Here is a 12,277-nt window from a genome sequence, read left to right on the forward strand (position 1 = left end):
ATAGTTAAAGGCCAGGGATTCATTCCCAGGTTTTCGCATTAGTCAAAGTAGTCAATAAGATTATACACTTATTTACAACCACATCACACCACATCACATCACATAGCATTTTCTGTTGGTGAAATCGGTAAAAGTCAGACATACACGCAATAGTATACGTAATTATTGTTTTACTACATAATAGTATTTTTATTATGTCTGACCCGTGTATATTTTGTAAAATAGATATGACCATAGTTCTCATATTAAACACTTAAAATACTATATAGACATATCCAATATCTTGATATGACCAAATCCCTAATTTAGAAATTTACAGTCATGGAGCATGTACTTTACTACCGTACTTGACCACGTATAACCCCCTACTTGTTTATACAGACACAGTCACCTGTGTATAAACTCTCGTTTTATGTGTTTGTGTCATCCGCTAGACAGCTTTTTTTTTCAAGGGCGACCAGGGTGTTTATAACATCATTATAATAAAAGTTTATTCTACTTCTAATGGAGTGATGTACCTCATTTCTCTATTTCAAAACCATGTATAGTTTTATTCATTAATATAGAGGTAGACTTTTGTTTTTATATTTCTAGAGCTAGAATATGGTGTTGGATGTACCTGAAGAAAGAAGACATATATATTATGCTGTTCAATTTTACTATAAGGGGCGAAATCAATAGTTCAATGTAGGATAAAAATATAAATTCTTATACTTAGGCCTCAGAACCTCAATCCCTTCTAACTAAATTGGCCAATATTGAAAATTGCTTCAAACAATATGAATTTCAAATCAGGATGTAGTAATATGTAGTGCTATGAATATAAAGTCAGTATGTAGTGAGTAAAGAATAGTTCTTTTGTTGACACTTTGCTTTATTTTAGTGCCACGCATTTACTAGAAATATTTGTATTTAGGGGTACAAAAAATCCATTAAAAATAAAATCAATTTTGTAGGATGAAAATTGCTCAAACCCCCACCCCAATGTAAAAGAAATTAGTTTTTTATCCTACATTGAACTGTTGATCTTGGGGGACTATTGTGACAACCGTTCTATCCATTTTATTTGGGCGTCACCTACAATTTGACTTAATAATTATAATTACTAAACAAAAAAGTGGGATGTACCATCCTAAATTGTCCATTTTTTTCTGATAAAAATTGATACTATTGTTGTGTCAAAATCCAATGTAATATTCATTAATTTGAAAGAAAATCACGATATTTTGTCGAGTAGAGTCTTCTACGTATATATGTGTCTTTGTCTTGAGGTTCAGGAAAGACAGTGGCTTTGTTGTTCTTGTACGCATGCTCCATTACTTTGGTAGCGATCTTGATAGACACTTCTCTAACAGTTGCTAAGGGCGGGTACAATCTTCCCTCTGCTAAGTGGGCGTTTGTAACTTGATTGGCGAGTTCCTGCAAAGATAATGGCAACCATGATAACAAATGTAACTGAGAGAAGAAAATGTATATCGTCGTACAATTGAAGCCAGAAGAGTTTGCTCATTTTGGTTTACGCGTAATAATGCAAAATACGTACCTTTGCAGCTACCAAGAAGTCAGCATCATGCACACGTTTCATTCCACACAGTATTATTCCAAGTGCAACACCAGGAAAGATGTAAGCGTTGTTCCCCTGACCCGGATGTAGAGTCTTACCACCTGGTAGGGTGACTGGATCGAAAGGACTGCCACTCGCAAATAAACATTTACCCTGATAATGAAATAGAAAAGTGAAATGTGTACTTGTAAGATTTTACTAGTAAATTCAAACAAATTTAGTGCTCCTTTCCCGATCTGAGATGTTTCACTGTGTGTAGTATAATTATTGTTTAAGATATGATCCAGATTATTGAAGCATGGAAGTATAACTGATAGGTATACCATGCACGAGCCAGGGTTGAACAAGAAATATGGAATATATATTCTGGTCGTTCTACGTCACGACAACGCGCATCTACTTCACCGGTTCTGCTGTGTTCGAAATCGGAGTCAAAACGTTCAATTGAAGTTGCCATTACTTTCCCCGATTTTTCTTTGATATTACCGGCGCTGGTATAATTATGCTATTCTCCAATATGTTTATTCATTCAGCTGGAAAATGCTCGTGACCTAAGGGTTGTCACTACGAGTCGCTAGACGAGTAATGACAAAGGCCCCTTACATCTAAAAGTATAACCATATACTTCCATGACAGAAGTAACACATCATTCTTACATTGGTATATGTATATGCTTCCTCTGCAGTACATTCAGCCTTACTCGTTGGATTACTCAATGCAAATATGACTGGATGTTCATTCAATTCAACCATGCTTTGAATAATGTCTCTACTGAATGCTCCTTGTACAGCAGCCACTCCTGCAAAAAATCAAGGGTGCAAACTTGTGTCAAATTCTGTGAATTCTCTTAATAACTGCTAAAATATGACATGCAAAATGAATTTAAACTATCAAAAATAGGAAAATGGTGTATGACATATCACATCCACAATACATTTGAAGTTAATTTCATTTGAACTTCAGTAAGCGGCACTACGTCTAGAATTAAAATAATCTTAATTGCTAATGAAAACGCAATATTATCGTTTAATAAGGAAATGTATTTATATATATAAATTATGTCACTGTAGCACACATGCTATACATTCAATCGTCTAACTGCTAGATCCCAAGCAAATTCTGCTAACTTTTTCACAGTAAAATGGCCACAGGTTGCATAGCGCCCTCTGGTCACTGTCTGAACTGCTGGTAGTGGGCTTATGCTATTGGCGGGTGTTTTTACATCGATGCTGAGGAATGTTGAAAGTGTGTTAACAAGACCTGGGGCTGCGCACCAGAGGTGCTGTCACCTCGGCTTTTGTTCGGCAACCTCGGCTTTTGTTCGGCAACCTAAGCTTCCAATTATTGCAGATCTGAGGCCTAAATACAAGACTATACACTCCAAAACAATTCACGTTATCGTGTGTGTATTTGGCAACGATTGAGAGGATTCTAAGATTTTAAGTTTTCCCCACCTATTATGGCACTTGGTTTTAACGCCTTGACAACATCACAGAGATGTGAGATCGGTTCATGTTCATGGGCAAAAGTTTCTTTCTGTCTGTTGAGTCCACCAACGGGTCTATTCTGAAAGTAAAATTAAGATATTTTTGATAATTTCATAATATATAAACATATATTATTCAATTTCATAAATATTGTGTGAAATACAGATATTTGATTTCTTAATTATTCAAAACATCTTTCATTTTGAAATGTGTTGTCCTTTTTACTGGTCAGGGATACAAACAATTCTTGACAACTTTAAGAGCGTGTAGATGTAACTCTGGTCTTCGCGTTTCCTTTTCAAATATTTGTACAAGCTCAAATTTGTCACTAACTGTTCATCTGTTTTGCTGTAATAATGCACGACAATTGGAAACGGTTACTATAGCGACAAACCTTAACAACCAGTCCTTTTGAATCAACCAACCAGATTCGTTTTCTAGCTTCTTCCGTTGTGAGTCCGTCTTCCTGCATTGCAGTAACTAGAAGATTAGCGATACCTATCGCAGCCTGTAAGATTAAAAGCCATGCAAGCACTTTCACTTTACGAGTATATATTGTAACGAGACCTTTGTTTCAAAATGGCTATAAAGTGCTGTCTTGCTAACATTCTAGCAAGCCATATGAACATGTTTTTGCTGCTAACGCAACCAATTAAAGATGCTACATCTTGTCGGTGCGCCATGGGTGGTGCCGTGAAGAGCTACATATTTTTTTACGACGAAATGTTACTGAATATGCAATCAGGTAGAGACAAAACCACATCTCACTAGTGTGCCATTTTGTAAATTAATACTCATCAAAAAATATTGTACTTACCTCACCAGCACCTTGAAATACAAATTTGTTTTCCGAAAGTTTCTTTCCCGTCACCCTGAGACTTGCAAGAATACCAGCAACTGTCACGGATGCTGTGCCTGGAAGTATGAGACAATGTGGGAAAGATGAGACTTTAGCCAAGTTGCTATAAGCGAGATCAAAACCTTTCGCTAGCAGAATACCAAAGTCTGTTAGTTATTTTTTTTTTGTAAATACAATTTAGATATGGAAAATACAATAGAAATCCAACGCACGAAAAGCAAGAATCATTGCAAAACTCTTAAATATCACCCGGTGATGATTAGATGTATTTTTACTCAGAGATATTCAATGCTATAGTCTTGGCTGTATCTTCGGTCTATCATTTGGTACGCAGTGACAGGGCGCCCTCACACATCGGTCAACCCCTCCCACGTCGGTGAGAGAAGGCCGGTGAGGGCGGAACGACACGACGTATCTCACAGTCTATATATACACTAAACTGATACGGTCAGAACCAAAGAACATCTCACCTTGTATATCGTCATTAAATGTACAATAATTGTCTTTATATTTTTCTAGAAATCTGAATGCATTGTGGTTTCCAAAGTCTTCAAACTGTATCAAACAGTGCTCACCGTATCTATAACAGAAAGGGCATCATGGGTAGGATGAGGGGGCAAAGCAAGGAGGTATATCACCCACGGTTTTAACCGCGACCTTTAGTTTAGAATATGAAATCATAAAATGGAGATCCATGATTTGATTCGGTGACCATAAAAGTTGTTATTTCAAGCGGTGAATATGAATATGAATATGAATGAGACAAAGGGTGGTATTTTTGGATTTTCAATTAAATAAAACAACTTTACTTTGTTTTTTCTAAGTGAAAAAAAATCCAATGAAACAAAACAAACCAAGTAATTAAAAACGGAAACATATATATCATGTCACAATGGTATATTTCCCACACCTTGAAAAATCGTGATAAACTGGTACATTGAGAGGATTGGCTAAACTTTAACACACAAAATTCTACTATTCTTAATTGGTTCCAGTTTCATAGTAAAATCATTCGTGTCCTTGAATAACATAAGAAAGTTAATATACTAAATGCGATCACATTCACCTTTTTACAACGGCTTGCATAAATTCATCAATAAGTTCATCATATTCCTGTGATCTGACTCTTGGCATTCGCAATCCAATGTACATGGGGTCGTTCAACAACTCCTAATAAGGAAAGAATGATAATAATATTTCCATTTCGGTTTGAACATGACATCCCAGTGCGCTTTACTTTGGGGACATCTGTGATTATGACGTAGACCGATATGAGGAAATCGTCTGTCTTGAAAGATATACCACATGCTTATATAGGACTAATACTTTATTATGAAACAAGTTAAGCAAATACCTCGCATCGGATCTTGACAGGACAGGTTAATGGGAGAAATAGTAGATAGATGGATTATGTGATACCTTGCGAGAGAAAGTTATTAATCTCCGTGCATAAACAGAACCGACACTGTTTCTAAACATTTTTTTTTTCTTTATGACTGACTTCAACATTTGTTTTGGCAGCTGTATGGAAATTACTGAATATATACTTACTTTATTGTCTGTACCCACATCAATACACACTGGTAAAGTTTGAGATGGGTCTACGCCAGCACATGCTGTGTAGAGTGCCAGTTTTCCTACAGGTATCCCCATGCCATTGGCACCCAGGTCACCAAGACCTAGAATTCGTTCACCGTCAGTTACCACTATTGCCTGCAATCAGGTCAAATTGAATATTTTCAACCCTTCTTTATGAACCGACTGTTACAAATCCATGTAAACATGCGTGCATGTGTAGTCAATAATATCAGATTGCCGGGAGACAACTTTTCACGGTGTAATTATCTCTTTAACATATCTGTAACAATTCTAGTCTTACACTTTCTTCTTCAACACAAAAGTATATTTTGGCATTAATGAATCTTTCTCATCTGTTTATCATTTTGTCACTAACAGTCAATAGGCATACATCGGAAAAACAAAAGACTGCACTGTATGGCCACTAGAGGCGTTGTTCAGGCGCAGCCCCCTTTGCAGAATAGTTACTAGTTAAATAGTACGGGTAAAAATTCGCCCACATTTCCCTAATCTAGGCATAGACCCTGGAGTACACGAACACTCTGTATGATATGACCTGGGGCTCTCGACTCGCAAAATTATTCTTTCGAAAAATGACAACCAAGTGCATTGGCATGATATACTCGCACATTCGGATAATTTGGCTGTTAGACTTACCTTGACATCTCTTTCAGGCCAATTCTCTAGAATTTTTTCTACTTGTCCTCGATCATGTATAGTAAGAAATAACCCCCTTGGTCTGCGATAGATGTGTCCATATTTCTGGCATGCTAATCCAACTGTTGGCGTATATACTATAGGCATCATCTCTTCCAGGTAGTCATTCAGTACTCGGTAAAACAGTTTCTCGTTTATGTCCTAGACAGAGAAAGTAAGTAGTCCAGAATATGTTTATAGTACTGTATACGAATAAGATGGGCATGAACTTTAGGAAAGAGATAAATTATTCCTCTGGATACAAGGAGCCCTCTAGTGTTCAATACCCGCACATAATTTGGGGATCTGCGCTCACTGCATAGTAGACCCTCCACCAACGTTGAAGGTGTATGACTCAAGTAGAGACCCTAACACACGTGTTCTCTATGGCTCAAGCGAGCTAGAATGTCTGTTAAGGTAAGTCATGTAGGGGCAATTCCACACATCAACCAATCCCTGTTGGTCACAGGGGCGTGTAATATTTCATAGATTGTTGTTTTCCAGGTCTACAGACTAAATATAACAACCTTTGATTATATATATTCCTACATGTAAGGGGAAGAGACTAATATTTCTTAGTAGTATAGAGATTGATACATTTGTAGCAGCAAGATTCGTACGATATTTTCCTAAGAAAATTGCATTCTAAGAAAACAACTGTCTATGAAATATTACACGCCCCTGTACTGTTGGTAGCATAGCACGCGCGCCCACCCGGCCCGTCGTATTTTACAGACTAGCATATCATGACTAGACTACGGAGAATCTAAATATTACAATTTAGTAAAATCTAAAAAGAATTTCAAAAGCCCCAAGCCTTCTTAATCTGTGAATGCCCAATGTATTACTAACCTGTAGATCCATTAAATATGAGTACTTGTGTAAATCGCTGCTCTGGCGGTAAAAGTTTTCCATGATTCTGTCAATTTGAACATCTTGAGAAATAACAGCAGGGGGTAAAAGACCTTGTATACCAAGCATTTGTCTCTCTTCTAGAGAAAAGGCAAGACCCTGTAATTAAAACAAAGTTCGTCGATTATCCATGTGTCCTTCTGCTGTCCTGTGTTGTTGCACCCCCGGGGTATACCCGGTTACCGGGAAAATATATTCAAGTCAAAATGTTATCACATTTAGCCTGTAGACAATTATGAAGGACGACAAGAATCTAATAAATACTATGCGTCCCTGTGGTTGTATTTAGTTTGATACTAGTAGTAGATACAGGCTTCCATTAGCTATGATTCAGGCGTTGATTCTTCTTATGTAATATGTTTATCTAATATGAGTAGCGAGTGGTTAAATAAGCGGACTAAAGAATGAGCCTTTAAATTTCAGAGTTATTCTATTGTGAATGAGTAGTTATATACAATGTCTTTTATATTTTATAGAACAATGCTCCTAATAATAGTATCTGACAAACCGATACGTGTTTGTTTTGTATAGGTATTACATGGAACATTTGTGTGAAAAAAACAACATGTATTATATGGTGGGTGAAATCCTTTGACTTGGATTGGAATGTGAATGATTTCAAATTGATATGCACCAAAACTACATTAGGGACGAGATCAATAGTTCAATGTAGGATAAAAAGTTAAATTCTTATACTTAGGCCTCAGACCCCCCCCCCATCCCAAATAAATTGGCCAAAATTGAAATTTGTTTCAGACAGCAAATCAATTTGAAATATGTGTAGTAGTATGTAGTGTTATGAATACAATGCCAGTATGTTGTGAGGAACAATAGCTCTTTTATTGACACTTTACTGTATTTTAATAGTGCCATTAACTATGGTGAAAATTCTCCCATTTCTCAATTTGATGACACGTGTACAAAACAGATTCCATTAAAAGTAAAAATTGATTTTGTAGGATGAGAAGTAAAATGGCTCAACCCACCCCTACCTACGTAAAAGAATATTAGTTTTTCATCCTATTTTGAACCTCAGACAACTAAAAAGTGTTTAGTGGTCTGACATTGACTATTGATCTTGCCCCTTACATTGCCCACTCGTAGAAAATTAGACAAAACTGATGCATGGATGAACAATTTCGGACTAGTACAAAGTGTTTTTATTGTAAGTGATAACCTTATACATGTTATACTTGTAAAAACAAATCCCCAAAACTATTGAAAATGTGTAAAAGTTTATTTATTTGTACACAAGGGAGTAAACAGGTAAACAAACTGAGTGAACACATTCGCGCAAGCCATAGCACATAGTTCTGTCTTGGACGGTGCCGTAAAAGAGGCTATGGTTAACGTTTACGACGATGGATAAACACAACTAATCACTACGTCATGCCGTGCTGTCACTGTTTGCATCTGTCATACACTTCTCAGGTCATACATTGAAACATCACTGTGTATCAATAATTGTGTTTACATGTACTTGCGATTTATTAAGCGTGATTAGTTGGTACCAGTATTTGCTCAGCGTGAGTGCAATACCGAAAACATTATTGCATACCTGTATGCAAATAAGTGTGCGATAGTTATTAGTTCCATCATAGCCCCTCCACCAACTGTGGAGAATCGATAGTCAATTCCTTGTACACGAATTCATGTGAACACACAGCTGTACATTTGACGGGAACGTCTGCTTTGGGTAAATATATGTAAGGATAATGACCCCCATGACACTAATGGGTACGGTATATACACTCGTGTTTTCAGAACCCACCAAAACGATGTTGTGTTGTGTTATGTTATGTTATGTTATGTTATGTTGTGTTGTGTTGTGTTGTGTTGTGTTGTGTTGTGTTGTGTTGTGTTGTGTTGTGTTGTGTTGTGTTTGTTGTGTTGTGTTGCGTTGCGTTGCGTTGCGTTGCGTTGCGTTGAGTTGTGTTGTGTTGTGTTGTGTTGTGTTGTGTTGTGTTGTGTTGTGTTGTGTTGTGTTGTGTTGTGTTGTGTTGTGTTGTGTTGTGTTGCGTTGCGTTGCGTTGTGTTGCGTTGTGTTGTGTCTGTTATACCAGATCGTATAGCCTTCAGTTTTCGCTGTCGAAAATTGTATGAAAATTGAAAACTACCGGAAAAGACATCGAAACTGCACTGCACTGCACTGCAATACACTGCACTGCACTGTGGTACGGTACGGTACGGTACGGTACGGTATGGTATGGTATGGTATTGTGTTGTTGGCATGGTATGTGTTGTTGCGTTGCATTCAGGTGATGTGCAGTGCAGTGCAATGCAGTGCAGTGCAGTGTGGTATAGTGTGGTGTGGTGTGGTGTGGTGTGGTGTGGTGTGGTGTAGTGTAGTCACCCTGCTACTAGGTCGTGCGTTTTGCATCTTCATCATCGCTAGCTAGTCCGGCTTCAGTATTTTCAGTGTCGGAAGTAGTTGTACAATTTTTTTGCCGGAAAAGGCATCGAAGGTTAAGGATATGTTATTTCCCGGATGTACACACGTACGTCAAATATTATTCATTGCATTGTAACAAAACCATTGTCTTGAACTTGGATTTCATATTTACACATATGTATATAACTTTAAAAAAAACAGTTTCTATAGGTGACCGACAGTTGTATCCTATGTCAGTCATTTTTCTGTCGAGTCATTTGTACAGAAATTATCGGTTACAATTTTCCCGCCAAGACATTCAAGCAAAAAATAGTCGTCTCAAAATGTTGTCATATCATGGCTTTGATTTTAGACTGGAATGCTGTAAAAAGTCTGTGCATTTATGAATTTTACGAGAAATTTTAACGAAATTGCCGTATTATCACAAAATAACGACTGGAGTGAAATATTTGTCATAATTTTTTGGAATGAATGGTGACCTATTTATCGACAGATTGACATGATATACATGATTAGAATGTTTGAATATCTTACATACTTGATTTATGTGTTGATATTATAATATGTCCTTGTAAGTTATGTGCATATACAAACACTGTTGATTTTGCATATTTGTGTAACTCACGCCACCCAATGTCTATGATAGGATATATCATCATCGTACGATATGCAAGGACACACATTGTGGATTCCCATACCGGTCTCTCTGAATTTGTTTACATTTCAACTTTTAACATCAAAATCTTGCTAGCTCATGACAATTTTGAAAAATGGGTTCAGATTTTGCCAATCCCCCCCCCCCCAAAAAAAAAATAGCTACCGAAATTAAATTTTCAGAAGTGACATGTTTCCATACCTTATTCAGATCACTGGCGTTCAATACTGTATAGCCCATAGGTTCAACTGCTTTGACGTTGTTTCCCAGAGCATTGCAAGTGCCGTTAGAGTTGCTGGTTGAACCGGTTGACAAAGCCGTGCCATTCAGTTTGTGACAAGAATTGGGTTTAACTTGCTTAACGGACGTGTAAGCCATAATTTCTGTCCTTAAAAATCCTTGGTTGACTTTCGTAATAATATTTCTCTTCGGTATTCTGCCAACATCGAATGCAGATCTAGATGTCCTGTAAGCGAAGATGATCCAGGGCCATGAAGTTCTGTTTGTACGTTCTGATGTTCGTGCTACCGACTGGGTTATCTGTATAGATTATGAGTTACGACATGTCATAGCAAGTGACGTCACAACCAACTCGCCAGTTTAAAGTCATAATAAGCATATGAATAGAACAAAACGATACTTATCTGCATATCATGAATAATATATATATCAGCATATTTTCAGAATCACTTGTGGACATATTGTTTCAACTTTGCAAAGACTGATTTTCCGTTTTCTCGACTTCATACTTTTTTTGTCACTCAGTATTTTTGTTTATTAGTTCATAAATAGTAAATAATTTGGTAAAAAAAGTATAATGTCAATGTCGAAGCATGCCTTCTATCACAGCACAGGCACTTGAATCAAACTATGATTTTATTTTTAAAAATCGTACAGTTTGATTCAGGACAAGTGCCTGTGCCTTCCATGACATTTACAGTGCTGTTAGAACATTGCATAGTGGGGATTTTCTTGACATTTTATAAAGTATAATAAATTACGTCATCGAGTCGTTTATAAGTTATATCTTAATGCCAGGCTGGAGTTCAGCTACTTAGAACTGGTGGTTAAGTGCACTTCAGTAAGTAGTATACCGTGATTACTACAAAAATCTAAAAAGTCAGTTTGTGCCCCAGGACCCTATTTGTTTTTATTTTTCTTGAAGTGAGACAAGGACTAAGTATTTCGGGAGAAGTAAAATTACCAGTTTATGGCATCCGATTGTTAATACAGCAGATTTGAAAACACCGTTCAGCTACTCTGTTTGATGAATTAACTAATTTATTAAAAACTGTATATGCTACACATTAAGATAGCAATATTGAATAAATACAGTTTCTTGCAACATTTTATCAAAATGAAATGAAATGAAATGACGTGCCACCATGATGCAGACATCGAATTCAGGCGTCTAGACATTGGCGTCCGCGTGTCTGTGTCTTTTTGCAGGATGTTGGTTTAAAATGGTTGATTTCATTAACATTCAGACTGAATATAACCATATATTGCTATCTTGCTATAAAGTATAGTATGTGTAATTTCTTATTGATTGTATCAAACAGAACAGCTGAACGGTATTTTGAAATCCGCTGTATATATCCAGTTAAATAATCTCACCTTGTTACATCTTTGGTTCCTAATGACAGTAAACCCGGCGGCTAAACACAACGACGTGCTGCCTGTGAGAGAACTCCGGACAGTGCGTAGCGCACACATAATATATAATCTAACGTGAATGATATCAGTTGTCCGTCAAAATATTCTAGATTTATGACGTCATTAAATACTGTTGAAATTTATGTCTATACTGTCTTCGCTAATCGGTTAAATTAACAATGAAGTGACTCTAGTAATTATACGTAAGCAACAATTATTTTGTGATTGTATTCTATTTCGAACACTATCGCTGTGTCGTCATGCCAGTTGGCTTTCACGATTGCGAGCGCGCCCTCTTGCGTTCAAGTTAAGTTTGGCCACTGACATCCAACATGATTGTCTATTGTTCGAAACGGTCTGTTTTTAAGGACCGTTCTTTCAAAGCACTACTTCCAATATGTCCACAAAGGGGCTTCCAGAATTTATGTTGTTGTTGTTGTTGTTGAAAAAATCCATTCATTATATTCATTTATTTGCA

The 12,277-nt window shown here is 36.8% G+C and overlaps 1 protein-coding gene across 1 annotated transcript; it reads right to left on the minus strand.

The window, feature by feature from the left end:
- Positions 1-1,200: 1,200 nt before the first annotated feature.
- On the minus strand, positions 1,201-11,859 carry LOC144433179 (NADP-dependent malic enzyme-like). Its single transcript, XM_078121488.1, has 12 exons — positions 11,761-11,859; positions 7,037-7,195; positions 6,146-6,346; positions 5,462-5,623; positions 4,977-5,080; positions 4,381-4,490; positions 3,869-3,966; positions 3,446-3,559; positions 3,019-3,130; positions 2,221-2,363; positions 1,544-1,717; positions 1,201-1,419 (listed from the first exon to the last, which is right to left on the minus strand). Exons 1-12 carry the CDS (start codon positions 11,857-11,859, stop codon positions 1,201-1,203), a joined length of 1,695 nt encoding a protein of 564 aa, XP_077977614.1.
- Positions 11,860-12,277: the final 418 nt, after the last annotated feature.

The sequence above is a fragment of the Glandiceps talaboti genome, chromosome 3 (genome assembly GCF_964340395.1).
Source record: "Glandiceps talaboti chromosome 3, keGlaTala1.1, whole genome shotgun sequence".
In the NCBI taxonomy this organism is placed as follows: domain Eukaryota; kingdom Metazoa; phylum Hemichordata; class Enteropneusta; family Spengelidae; genus Glandiceps; species Glandiceps talaboti.